Source organism: Larimichthys crocea, chromosome XIV, assembly GCF_000972845.2.
Source record: "Larimichthys crocea isolate SSNF chromosome XIV, L_crocea_2.0, whole genome shotgun sequence".
Classification (NCBI taxonomy): Eukaryota; Metazoa; Chordata; class Actinopteri; family Sciaenidae; genus Larimichthys; species Larimichthys crocea.
Window position 1 is genome coordinate 3,726,028 of NC_040024.1, and position 14,898 is coordinate 3,740,925.

General features: G+C 40.4%; 1 protein-coding gene and 1 long non-coding RNA gene across 3 annotated transcripts in view; one reads left to right on the plus strand and one right to left on the minus strand.

The window, feature by feature from the left end:
* LOC113747645 (uncharacterized) overlaps positions 1–14,898 on the minus strand; it is a 120,592-nt gene that overhangs the window by 54,898 nt on the left and 50,796 nt on the right. The gene's annotated exons all lie outside the window — the stretch shown is intronic.
* Positions 5,962–8,663, plus strand: LOC104923970 (alpha-2 adrenergic receptor). The gene has a single exon (XM_010737184.3). It carries the CDS (start codon positions 6,397–6,399, stop codon positions 7,711–7,713), a length of 1,317 nt encoding a protein of 438 aa, XP_010735486.3. The 5' UTR covers positions 5,962–6,396; the 3' UTR covers positions 7,714–8,663.

The window sequence follows — 14,898 nt, forward strand, 5'->3', positions numbered from 1 at the left end:
CTTAAATTTATTGATTAATCTGCTGATCGTTTTCTCCATTAATTGACAGAAAAAAAGCCCAAAGTAACAAAGTGAAGGTGTCACAACAATTATCAAGGCATCAAGGAGTCCTGTCATTCTTTTACACTGTAAGCTGGTTGTGTCACACACTTTATCTGAACTCTGTGGAGCCTCATGCAGTATAAAGTATTTTGTATTCACGGGTATTATCTCATGGGCACAAGTTAATAACCTGTAGATCTCTTTGTCTGGAGGTTTGATAATTATTGAGAACACTGCCCAACTCCTCAACTTCACCAGTAGAGTAACGATACCTTCATGAGGACATGACAAACAGGGTCATTAAACGCCGCCTCTAAACAAATCGAGGGAGTTATTGGTATGACTGATCAAAGTGCCGCCCCTAGTTATAATCAGTTGTACTGACTGTACAGCAACAAATGACAATATGTGCCAGGAGTATTCATCATTATAGCTTTGTGCAGGATCCCTAATATTACTCGCTCTCATTTTAAATGTGAAGGGCTCAATTTACACATCCAGCTGAGCGCTGTGACTGAAGGAAAATGTGTCCAAGAAAGTTAAACATCTGAGATTTGGTATTAAAAAGACTCAGGTAACTGTCAGCAGCAATAAGAAGCTCGAAGGAAAAACTGCCAAAATCACATGTCTAATTTTAATAAAGCTCCAGATGAGCCAAAAAGGTCATTTTCACCTTTCAAAGTTGAAGCTTGAGAGCTTGGGAGAAGGCTCCCCCTCATCCCCTCTTAGTTTATTTGATTCGATTTGCTTAATTCCTGGATGGCTGTGGGATTAAAGGTCTGTAAGCCATTTATTTATGGTGTGACTGTGGGAATATGGAAAAAACACAGTGCTCCCCAAAACTACTGCAAGGGGAGAGCCACCTCCCCAAAAGAGTCCACAGTGCTGATTTATACAGCAATGAAGATAGGCTGATTCCTTGTGTAATCATGTGAGCAACCAAGCAAAACCTACTAAATCACTGTGCGGCACCTATCCGTAACATTACAGCAGTTACCTTTGCGATATATTAACATTGGTAAGTACATTAGCCAGATAGAAGTCACAGTCCTTTGCTGCCTTCCGGCTAAGATGTGGATCATCGGTGGATCCTGGGTGGTCAAACAAGCTTCTTCTATGTGAACTCCTTTTCATAACTTATATAATAAAATAATAGAAATAAATTCACTGAGCTGCTGCTGAAACAGTTTGAATCATCTGCGTCAGAGGGTTTTGGAGTGGGAGGCTCCCAGACACATTAACATTGTGTACCAACGCCAAATATGTAAATTAAATAAATAATTTCTGAATTATTACCTGCAATATAATGTCTAATTAGGGTCATTACACTTGCGCCACATAATGATCAGGCAACAAAAGGGTTCATGCTGAGCTTTCACTGAGCCGGCTCTACCCCCTCGCAGTTCTTCGTCATGCCTCACTTGTGCCTTTTGTGCTCAATCAACAACTCGCCGCTCACTCCTCAGCAGCGCCCTGCAGAGACCGTTTGTTCATTCAATTCTCCTTGACTGACCGCTCGGCCCTGACGTCCAGTTAATGCTGATAACCCTCATTGTAAACACACGGCTGCCACTACAACCCTTATTTTCCCCTACAAGGAGCAAGTTCAACTTTTTGCAACGTTGCATATGCATCCAGCATGTTGATGCACCTGGTTCCCATAAAGAATGAGCACAAGTTGACAGCTTGCAAATGATTGTGTTCATATGAGACAGATAACTAGTAAGACAGATATCAGATATGTTTAAAACGGCACAGCAGTATCTGAAGCAAAGATTGAAGATCAAGTTATCTTGAACTGGTTCTGCAGTGTTGACTATTAGTCATGGTAACATCTGGCCGACAAGATCTTAAAATCTGACCATAAAAAACAAATATAAAAGTTTAAAAAGAAGAAGAACAAAGCAAAAGTGTTTTACAAAGCAAACAGGAATTCAAATTGCACTCTGGCACACGTTTGAGCCAGTAAAAAAAAGTGCACACAATGATGTAATTATCAAGTGGAAAAAAAAAAAAATCCACCTATGCTTGAAATGTAGAGAACAAAGAGCAAAAGGTAATTTAATGAAATACTTAAAATCCATTTCATTTCTAAACCAACCTTTCATTTCAAATAAATGCAGTGCAGCTCGGTTCAGTGTGAAATGATTGTTCCACATTGGACTTAATATAAATTTGGAATTTAGTTTTTTATCATTTCATCTTTTCTGTGTAGAAAGAAGCCAAAATAAAAATAAAAAAATATCAAAAAATATCAAATGATGCAAGAAATGTGGTGCAGAGCTCTAAAATATTTACACTTCAAAATAAAAGCGCTTGGATCAACTGGTTTATATCCATGTGTAATGTTCTCCCGTCTCCCTGGGCTGTGGTTAATGAGCAGGCTATAATTTCTATTCTATAAATCATCTTCATTAATCAACATGGCACCACAATAACACACTCAACTTCACTCTCTGAGCTCATATTAGACTCTTGACTCTACTGTTATGGTCAAGGGCTCACCGTAAAACAATAGCGAGTAGGAAATAAAATGATCTTGAAGCAAGGGGGAAATAAACAAATACGCAATGACAATAATACATTCTGCATAATCACAATTCCTTCCTTCCTTTTTAAAACCTGCCTACATTACCCACAGTGCATGTGGGTGTGTTATGCTTGTAGCGGCCATGTGACTGTGAACTGCAGTTCCTCAAATGTCCACTTGAGGCTGGCTACAGAACAAGTCAGTCTCCATAAGTCCCCATATTAAGATGTCTAAGTTCACAGCAGAAATAAACATGTTTACAGCCTTACCGGCTTAAAGATATGCATAATTAACAGCATGGACACTTTGATTGATAGGTAGGTGCTGTGACGGGTAATTTGTTTGAGCATCCAGCTGTAATTGGTCCTGCCTCAGGTTCACCAGTTATCCACGTCTTTGCTGATTTTTCGATTAGCCTATGGGTTAGGTTGAGATAGGTTTCCTAACTGGCGCTGCCTCAAGTGACATCATTTGAAGCAATTTATCACATTTCACAAGGCTCCATCTGGAGGTCCTACTCTGCATAATAAAACCTGTAGTTTGCCTCTAAGGAATAATAATAATTATAACAATAATAATAAAAACAAGACGACACATGTGCAGTAACAAAGGTTGCAGGTTTGTGGATATTGCATCATGATTCAAAGCGTACCCTGCACATCTCGGTCCAGTTAAACAGGACAGGACACAGATCCAGATCCAAGACACAGCAGGCTTGTTAATAAATCTAAAGCAGACCTTTCCTCAAGACCAACAAGAGCAGAGCAGACACATCATTTCCCATTCACCACTACCCAATCACCCTCCGCTGCTCAAGCCAAGAAATGGCAAAAAGTGTTGTCAAGTTTGTTTGTTTTGTCTCGGTTGGCACATCACAAGAACATGAAATATACATCGTCAAGAGGTTCCAATCAAAAATTGAGGAATACACATCGCAAACAGCTGTCTAGTATTCATACAGATGTTGACATGATTGAGTACAATCAGACTGTGGACTTTTCTGTACTCGTTTGACAGCTCTGTGTTTGCGGCACTAAACCTTGATGGTGAACCTGGTCTGCAGTGGTATGGAAGCTAGTGGGAGCTGTACGAGGGAGGAGGCGGAGGCAGGTTTGTGACTGGGAGGTCACCGGTGCAACACTGTGGATAAGCTATAAAGGATGAGGTAAGACAGTGAGTCATACTCTCACCTCTCTCTGCAACAGATACTACTCATGTCTGTGCACCTCTTTCAGGGTGGAGGCAAAAATGTCCCACTTGAGGTGATCCTCAATAATAAATAAATAATAACATTACAGTGTGGAAAAAGAGAAAGTGAAGGATTTATCCCAAAATTTCTTGCTCCGCAGTATTTTTATGTTATATAATCGAATGCTTTATTTTACGTACTTTATCTGTATTTTATTATTTATGTGTGTATATTATTTACTGTACTGCATTGTGCCGCTTTTATATCATAAGGTAACCAAAGACTATTTTCTACTAAGGTGAATAATACTCATAATTACAGAGTATGCACACAAATACAGAAACACAACACCCATTCCAAAACTCAATACAGTTCAAGGAGATATATATTTAAGATATTTAATATTTTCAAACTCATAAACTTTATTGTTGTATAACTTTTGTTGCTCTTGTCCCAACTTTTTTTGGAACGTATCGCAGGGATTCAATTTATAATTAGTGTATATTTAGTGTGTTTGAACACTAATATCTGGTCTTTGTACTGTATTGATGTGTGTTCACTATGATCTACCACAGGCCTCACACATTTTGTAAGATGTAAAAGTTTAGCCTTGAATTTGTTCACTTGCTTGTGAGACTTTACGCTGGATATGTGGACGTTCAATAACAGACTGAAAAGATGAGTATGCTACAGTGAAAGATCAATTCTCTGTGCGATGTTACAGGTATTTTTCAGTTGAGTGTTAACAAGTAATGGAGCAGAAGAAAAACTAAAACATCTTTAACTTTTATGGTGATGATATGATCTAATAGATCTATTAAGTCTGTATAAGACAACTTGATATCCTAGAAGATAAATTTAGCCTAAAGCAAACAGTCCGAACTAAAGCCAAATATCAAAATATTTCATCATTGGCTGCCAGCACTTATTATGTGGATAAATTCTGTTCAACGTGTTGGGAAAAAGTAAATATCTCAAGTTAGGGCATTAAAAGCTAACCAAACGTACATTTCTGGAGGATTTTCAAGGATCACAGTTAATGCGTCTTGAATAACCTTGGATAAAAAATGTTTGATATTGGTACAATATCATGCGTGGTATGCATCTGTTCATATCCAGCTGGGACATTTGAGACAAGCTGAAAAATAAGCAAACTATCTTATCTTAATCGTTGCTTTACATAACAACAATGAGCTCTGCTAAACTCTGCTGTCTACTGGCAAATTCCTCTCAGCTCACCAATTTTTTATCATTTGTTGTGGAAACTTTGCATGCTTGACCTCGTGTGTGAATATATTTTAAGCACAAAAAAACGTTTTGAAGATTTCTGTTATGAAATAGGTGCAAAAAGCAACAAAAAATAAGCGAGAAACTCTCAACCTCAACCTCTGTGGCTCGTGACTCTCGGAAAACAAAAGAAGCTCTGCGCTGTGCTGTGCTGCAATTTATGATTAGCAGAGCTTCCTCTGCTTTCACTGATCACTGATTTATTAAAGAAAAACAACAGAAATAGATTTACCTGATGATAAATATTGCACAACAGAAATGTTTTGTTCCTGTGCAATAAAATCAGCTCCCCCCCCTGAGGGGCACTACCTTGATTATAGCACTAACAGAGACCGCACTGTCTGGTGTTTGAGTCCAACCCCAACCAGTGCATGTGTGTGTGTGTGTGTGTGTGTGTGTGTGTGTGTGTGTGTTTGAGTGTGTGCATGAAAAATTAGCAGAAAATGGTATGAAGAGAGAGAGAAATGCAGCCGACTGTTGAAAATCCAATCCATCTCCTCAGCTTCAAAACCAAGCCAACTTCTCTAAACTCACCTCCATCCACTCTCACATGACTCCTTAGCTCTATCTGGCAGAAAACAGGTGCCACATAAACAAACACACTACTCCAAGAATCAAGGTTTTTGTTCACATATTTCAGTTTTTCTCAGCCCGACAACCTCTTTGATTCATAGTTACAGTCTTCAGAAGCTTGCAGACTTTATTGTGAGTGCAGCAATACTGACCTCCAGTGAGTTGAGAGTCAGTAAAAAAAATAAACAAATGTGCCAAGATACTAAAAAACACTGACTGCGCATTCATTTTCTATCACTCTCTCAAATTTGGAAAGCATAAATCAGTTTTTCTTTCGGTTGGACAAAAATAAAATGATATTTTCAGATAATTTGAGCTTCAATGTAGTCTTGTCCTTGGCCTTATCATGTTCCAACAATATGAAAATAATGATCTGTGCCGGGGGCGGGGCAGCAGTGGGTGAGAGAACAACACATGGGGCATCATTATGAGCGAGAGCGCACCATGCAGAAGGAGGGAGAGCTGCGCCTGGACCGCACTCAACTCCTGACAAACAGGACACGCGTGACGGGACTATAATAGGATGCATAGAAGATTATTATTTGATCATTTTTTAAGTTAGTTATCTTGAGATACACATGATCAACAGGCTGAAAACAGCCTCCAAAGGGCTACCAAGAATCTTTCATGCGCGCGTAACCACGTCGTCAGATTTGTCCACTGGCTGCGGAGCTGCGCGTTTTTGATGGACTCTTCACTCATTAGAGGGCTGAATGTGAATCGATGCCAACATCCGACCAGTCCAGGATATATATAAAAGGCGCACACGGTCGGGATGGATTCGTTTAACGCCAGCGGAATGGACGCGTTCACGGTGATCCATCTGAATTCCTCCTGGAGTAGGGACAGTGGATATTCTTTGGCAGCGATTGCCAGCATTGCTGCCCTTGTAAGTTTCCTCATTCTATTCACCGTTGTTGGAAATATTCTGGTGGTTATTGCGGTGTTGACAAGCAGGGCACTGAAAGCCCCGCAGAACCTCTTTCTGGTGTCTCTGGCCACCGCGGACATCCTGGTCGCCACTTTGGTGATGCCGTTTTCTCTGGCGAATGAACTTATGGGCTACTGGTATTTTGGAAAAGTTTGGTGCGGTATTTATCTGGCTTTGGATGTTTTGTTCTGCACTTCGTCTATTGTTCATCTGTGCGCAATAAGCCTGGACCGCTACTGGTCCGTTACGCAGGCTGTAGAGTACAACCTGAAGCGGACTCCTAAACGCGTCAAGTGTATAATCTTAATCGTGTGGCTTATATCTGCTTTCATCTCCTCTCCACCTCTCATATCTATAGACAGCAACAATGAAAACAGCTCTATGCCTCAGTGCGTGCTGAACGATGACACTTGGTACATACTCTCCTCCAGCATCGCGTCCTTCTTCGCACCGTGCTTAATCATGATCCTGGTGTATATCAGAATATACCAGGTGGCCAAAACCAGAACCAGAACCATGTCGGGGAAAAATGCAAGGCCAGATGGTGTTACACAAACTGAGAATGGATTGAGCAAAGCCAACTCCCCTTTCCATGGCGAGAAAGAGAACGGTCACTGTCAGTGCCCGCCTACGCCCAGCCAACGCACCGTCACCATCGGGCAACAGACTGAGGATGCAGACATGGAGGAGAGCTCCTCCTCAGAGGGCAAAGGTCACAAACTCCAGCAGCAGGAGCAGCAGCAGCAGGACTCTCAGAGAGCCAAGAGGACCAGCCAAAAGAAAAACTCCCTCTCCAAACACTCCACTCGCATCTCCAGAGTCAGTAACAAATCCATAGACCTCTTCACCTCCAGGAGGAAACGTCGCCGGAGCTCCTTGGCCAGGAAAAAGGTCTCACAAGCCAGAGAAAAGAGGTTTACATTTGTCCTGGCTGTGGTCATGGGGGTGTTTGTTGTGTGTTGGTTCCCCTTTTTCTTCAGCTACAGCCTGTACGGCGTGTGCAGGGACTCCTGTAAGATCCCAGACCCGCTCTTTAAATTCTTCTTCTGGATTGGCTACTGTAACAGCTCCCTCAACCCTGCCATCTACACCATCTTCAACCGGGACTTCCGACGCGCCTTCCAGAAGATCCTCTGCAAGTCGTGGAAAAAGTCCTTTTAGATCTTACACAGAACTGCTGCACCACCGTGACAATCTCTTTTGTCCATTACTGGCATCCGTCACTCACTGTCTCATTGTCCTGTTGTAAGTGAATCATGGTAGCCAGATACTGGGCATCTCTACAAGGTTCATACAGCATGTTTCCATTACAGGCTTTTTACAGACTTTCCCAGCCTGATAAGTGGATGCCACTGTTATTTTCTCCTACATGAGTGTGCTGTAATGGTTTGTAGCACATCATCATCATTGATCAAGCTCTCTACACATCCACAAAACATACCATATGGATGGATTTATCTCCTGGTCCCCTCTTTAACCCAGTTTTTTTGTTCCACCCACTCTCTAGGCAATTCTTTTCTCCGCCTCTTTGTGCTACTGTAGTATGCTACTTGATCTGCTGTGTGGAAATTTTGATTTCATATCAATGTAGGAACAAGCAACAAGCATTAAAACTGAGATAATGGGGTTTATTCTGAGAATATAGCCTGAGTTAGATTAGAAGATTGATACCGCCGCCATGCCCTAATTAGCTTAGCTTAGCATAAAGACTGGAAACAGAGGGAAACCGCTAGCCTGACTCTCTCCTCCCAGCATCTCTAAAGCTCACTTTATATCTGTGTTTGTACAATGTGTATAATTACCGAAGCTTTAAAACAATTTGCTGATTTTGAGCTGCTTGGATGCTGGTCTTGGCAGGGATGAGTTGCTAGGCAACCAGTGACGACTTCATGAAGGTAATGATCCTGTAAACGTGCAAATTATCGTTTTAACACGTCAGACTTTGTACAAATGAAACAAACATGATGTAATGGGTTCATTTGTGAGCTTTATAGGTGCTGGTAGGTGGATTTTGTTAGCCAGGATAGCAGTTTACAATCTTTATGCTATAAACATTGACGTTATTAACGTTAATTGTCCACTGGCTCCGGCTAAACTGGTCACTTGTACAGACATGAGTGGTATGAATCAACTCATTTAACTTTCAGCAAAAAAAAAAAAACACACAAAAAAAACAGATTACCCAAAATGTCAAAGTCCATTTTCAGGCCCTCATCATGACAGTGATTTGCTTTAGTTCTGCATATTTGTGAAAAAGTTTCATTTGCACAAACCAGTTCACGCACAGTAAGCCTGGAGCTCTGGAGGTCTGAGGTCTTGGGGCACCAGAAGATTAATCTCCCTTTACATGTGATTCTTCATCACATGTTCAATTTTGAATGCCTACGTGTTAGTAGCAGTTTAACCACACTGATTTTCCAGTCTCAAATGATGTAATTTAGGTCATTTTTGGAAGCCTAAAAGGCTAAAAACTGTTGAGTATTTTGCAACAAAAGCGGACTATAAAAGAGAAGTCCTCTCAGATTTATCTTTGAGCCTCTTTTAGGGGTCCTGACCCGCAGGTAGGAAACCACTGACTTTATTTTAAAATGTATTTTGTCTGCTTGCCATGATGTTGTTGGCCATGTCAGCTATTACAGCTTTTATTTTGGGCGTCTCTGGTATAAACGGACTCTAAAGCAGTAAGAGTGAAGGGAGATCAGTGTTCCTAAAGTACCTGGACGCTTCGGATCATCATGGCAAAGCACAACAGCAGACTGAATCACTCTGATCTCTGACCGGACGTTAAAGATTGGAGACGGCACTGAGAAGGGCTGGCGCTCCAGACTATAAGCTAAATTATTTTTATGACGTGCAATGTAGGTCATTATTTTCACAGTGGCCATAAACTCCTGAGTGTTAAGGAACAAATGCAATCACGTTGCATTTATTTTTTTTTGAAAAGAAACTACCTCTCTGTTTGTGTAATTTGATTTATTATTTTTTTTTCCTGTTTTTGAAATTTATGTTTTGCAAAGTGCAGTGCACATCTCTCCTCCGCTTAAGCTGTCTGCTGTCGTGCAAAAAAAATAAAAGATGAAGAATTCCTATGTGAACTTTTGGTGTGATTTCGCAGTATGGAGCCCCTCTAATGGCCATGCACGTGTGGATCGAATGCTTAAGTATCAACCACAGAGTTATCAAATGTTGTTTTTAAATGGAAAGACGGAAGCAGAGACCAAGTACTCTAACAGCTTTAATTAGAAGGCGATCACTCTAATCCGGTGATGTATGACTTTAATTCACTGACAGATGTTGATAACTCCAAAACAAACAAAGTACAGCTGTTTTCTGTAAGATGATTTACCGTTCATCAGTTTAAATTGGTTAATTAAACTCAAATGAGCAGTTTTTATTTATCGGCTGAAAGAGAAATTCCACATTTAATCCAACATTTGTTCTCTCTGTGTTGTGCAGGCTCGATTATGTGTCTTAAATTGGTGGAAAAATTGAGCAGGCAGATATAACTAACTGTTCCTTGTGTCTTTCTATCAGGAGACGTCAGGGTGACACGATGTTACAGGCTCATTTTTAAAAGGCCAAACAATATTACGCTCTCAGCAGTGTGAGTTCGGATCGATGAGGACGCCATCATGGGGTTCAGTCCTGCTGATGGACCGTGGTCATGTCTCTTTCAGGGTGTTAGTGACCTTTCAGCACAACGGGGTTTGATGTTGGGACTGGCTGCCTCATAATCTAATAGAGCCAGAGCCTCCACAGCCCCTGTGGGCAGGACTGAGGTGAAACTGAATTCCCCACAACACAACTCTTGTTGTTTTTTATCCGACTTTTCTGCTGTGACAGAGTGTTTGCAAGCCATTTGTAACCAGTCATGGGTCCATCTGCGGCTGTCACAACTGCTGTTCAGAGATTTACACTCCCAAAGAGAGAAAAGAAGAACACAGTATCCCTGTCTGTTTAATTGTTTGAACAAAGAAAATCAGCAGGTAAAAGGGCTGATGGAAGACAACATTTAAACTGCTCCAACAGCCAAAACACTGTCAAAGTGTAACTTCATGTTCAAATCGTTCTTTGTTCAGTTTTTAAAGGTCAAAGACTGATAAATCAGATTAACAGTGTTGTTTGGTCAGGACGCTGCCTTCTTCACCAGGACAAATAAAATGTATGTGGCTGCACATTAACCCGTGAGCTCCTCAGCAGTCAGAAAGTGGCATAATGAGGTCTGTGATCGATTGCAGCGATTCAGTGATAACATTGCTCGGTGCTGAGATTTTATGGCTTTTACAAAAATTCTCCAGTCTGCACTTTGTTTGAAAAGCTGGCACTGAGAGACCAATTCGTTCAAAGTGAATGTGTTCTTTTTTTTTTCCTGGCTTGAAATCAAGGTGAAGGTGTCACCAGGGAAACTATGCTTATGTTTTCACTGCTGCTTCTGTAAATGAGGACGAGAGCGGTGAGAGTGAACCTGGTTGCGTGGTGCAAAAGCAAAACGATGAGCTGAAAGATGCTAAAAAGCCTCGAAGAGCTGAGGGGAACTTCAGAAACAGATAATAAGCACTACAATACGAACAACGCTCCTCAAATTAAAAATTGATCCGGTGCGATTCTAAAAGTTTAGATTGGCGCCGCTCAAATTTATTTTACCTCTAATTAGTGTTGCGCAATGAGCGAAAGAATCCACATAATTATAGCTCCACTAAGTCTTGCCAAACTCAAATGTTCTGGAAAAAAGTCACACTGACTTGCGAAGAGATTCAAACTTTGCAAAACTAAGCTCTGTGACAAATCTGAAAAGGTTTCCATTACAAGGATGTTAGGGCTTTGAAAAAAAGACGTTTGTTTGCGTGTTGGCTGGTGTCTCAAACTATCTTAACTATCTCATTTAGAGTTGCCACTCACTCATCCAGCACCACAGGCTATGTCATGTAGTCCAAAATGCTAAAACCCAACACCAGACTTTAAAAAAGTCCTTTGAGAAGGAGTTAAGCATGGATGCAACATCTATACCACCACTAACAGGCATCACATCCATGCACATCTGTCCAATAGAGGTTAAAAAAAAAAATCTCTGGCTCCTCCAGTCTGCATGTCGAAGAGTCCTTGGGCAAGATACTGAACCCCAAATTGCTCCCGAAGGCTGCGCCATCAGCGTATGAATGTGTGTGAACGAGTGAATGAGATAAGTAGTGTAAAAGCGCTTTAAGTGGTCGAATGACTAGAAAGGCGCTACATAAGTACAATCCATTTACCATTTTACTATAATTGCATACTATATATATGTGCTATATATGGGAAGAATGTCTCTCTTATAACTAGTATGAACAATAGGGGCATTTCCTGAGTGAAAGCTTTGAGTGTTACAGCAGCTGTTCTCAGGCAGATGTCACCATTACCTTTTTGTCTGGAGAGTAGAGAGAGAGTTCAGGCACAGTGTATTTTAAGTTTATAGTCAAGAGCTTCCACAGGATCATCAATGTGCATATATGCTTTATTATATGGCATTTTAACAGGAAATATACCCTAAAATACACATTTAAAACAAATCAAGAGGTATAATCTGACTCATAAGTATATAAAGTTTTAGTTCCTTTTAGTAACTAGTAGTCTAGTACGTCCTTGTTAGAGATTTAACACTACATTTATAGTCTCCTGCTCCCCATGCCATCATTAAACCCAGCATATTTTATAGAAGTGTTGTGGCTATGACAGTGCCACACCTGACTGGCTTCAATTTTCTGCCAGACATCAGACCCTGGCAGTGAGGAAATATGAGCTGGCTATCATGAGATTGCACAGCAACTCCATCCCAAAAGAGCTATTTGGTGGCTGAGCCCTTCAAAAAAAAAAAAAAGTTTTGTCTAAATTTATGTGTTTACCTTCGAAAAACACGTTTCCCTATAGGGCTTTGAATCACGGATGCATAAACCAAGACCAAGTCTTGATTAAGAGACATTATGAAGATTAGATTATGTGTGGAAGCTGACAGTTTTTAACCATAAAAAAAATATAAAAAACATTTTATAGTATAATAAAAATGAGTCCTTCCACCTTTTCAAGTGTTAACAATGCTAGTTAGTCTTCTAATTACAATATCACCTGTTGCTCAGCTTATTATTCAACATTTGATATAATGCAGTCCAGTTTGCTGAACCAGCAAAGCGTTGCGACACCTCAATCTACATTCCAATTTGTGATGAATCACCCCATCTGTTGACTTCAGCCAATCATACATCACCGTGTAGTCGGCGCACATAATGATGGAGAGCAGCTCAGATGCTGTTCTCGCAGCCTAGCTCACAGTTCACCGCCTGAGCAGAAAGCCGGGCTGGACGTCCTGTTGAACGGCTGAGAAATGTGTGAATGACTCAGCTAACAGACTGAACATCTGCCTCACGATGTTTGAGTCACACACTCCTCTGCAACAGAGGAGACTTAGTTTTCTATTTCAAAAACATACAACTGAGAAGGAGCACTTACTAAATGCATGGTTTACACACCAAAACAACACTACTCCTATTTAGTCTCTCACTAGCTTCACATATGTCACATAAGTTCTTTTTCAGCACTCATAGACGGTATAAATATGGATGTAGGATCCGTGACGTCACCCACATATTCCTGGAGAGCCATATGTAAACCTCAGAGGAGTGAGTGGGACTATTTTCAGCGGCGGAGTGACACACATTTCGTGCAGCAGATGATGTGCCATTGAGACGACATAATGTTCATTGTAATGGAGGATTCATTTCATCACCCAGTGAATTGAATTTGCTTCATAACTATTGATATTCAGTGAAATTCATATAACCAAACAAAAACAAAAAACTCAAAAAAGATTTATTTCTTAATTTGGACCGGCACAGATAATGATGATCTGATCTAAATCCATAGATCATCGGTTAGCGCCGCACGGAGCTTGATTGATAGCGTAGTCGTCCAATGACAATGTTATTCCCAATGTGAGTTTGCATATTGGATAACCCAGATGAGTGACAAGTCATTAACATTCAAGTCCAAGTCGAGTCTTAAGTTATTTATTTTGATATCATGTCAAGTTAAGTCATCAAAACAGTGACTCATGTCCACATGTCTGGTTCTTAATGGTTTTTGGACAACAATGAAGTTTTACCAGCTTTACCAGGCTTCAACTACACAGGCGGTATTTTTAGTTTGTTGCTTTTGTGGTTTGTTGGCAGCAAGAAACACTCAAATTTTTCAGCCAAATCCTTTAATGAAATGAAGACAGGATGCACCATACTGATTACATAATGCCATCTGTTGTGGAGACCTGTGTTGAATCAGAGACATGTGCATTTGACTTGTCTAATCAGTCACAGAAAAACATAAAGCCAGGAAGATGTGGAAGTGATTCTAATCTGGGCATTATGTGCAAACTGATTATAAAAGCAGCATATAAACAGGACTTTGAATGGTAGTTATGTTTGAATGAACCGATCGACAAGAGTGGAGCAAGTATTCAGATGTAAAACTAGAAATACCACAGGGCAAAAATACTGTTTACTGTTTCATTCACTGTTGGGTAGTTTAATCTATAACAATGCTTCATAATTTATAAAATAGAAAATGAAAATAGATTATCATGAATCAATCAATCATGGTACAAAAGCCTCAAATTAGTTTTGTAGATGTGTTCCCATTAACTTGTTGAACTCTAGAGTCAAAGCTGTTAAATACCTTACCCAATAAAGGGTTTTTTATCTTTCCATTTAGGTTGCCCTGTTTTTATTATCTTCTCTTCATAGAGAACAACAACTTTCAGTGAGATACAGAAGAACAGACAGACACTTAAATACCCTGTAAGTCACTTTTATTGTTTTGTTTGCTCGAGTGAGCTCATCCAGCCTCGGGGGACGGCGTAAAGACAAACAGAGTGGCTGTGTGCGACTCTTCTGCATCGCAAAGACGAATGCAAAACCAGTCACAGCTGTTCATATCCAATCATATAGGAGTTATTTTTCCCATGGAAACAGTGTCCAACGACGTGTCATGGCCTTTTTTGTCAAATCCAATTCACAACTATAATTATGGCCTGGAACTCAGTGTGAATTTGGTGATAATTACTTGTGCAGCGGGTGAGAGGGCACCGGAAAAGAGATGTCATGTATTACTTCATAATGCTGCCGTTTTAGTACTTTTCCATCGGAGAACAACATCCATAACACATTTGGACCTTTAGCCCAAAAGCAATGACAAAACAACAGAAATCCAAAGCCCATTGCTGGACTACACAACTCATTTATAATACTTACTATTTCAAGGACATGCACAAGGCTGGGCTAAATGCCCGAGGAACAACCTATTTGTACTCTTTGGCTGAGCTGCCTG

Bases quoted from the DNA above. Each gene is read 5' to 3' on its own strand.
- LOC104923970 (XM_010737184.3), top strand. From the start codon at position 6,397: ATGGATTCGTTTAACGCCAGCGGAATGGACGCGTTCACGGTGATCCAT.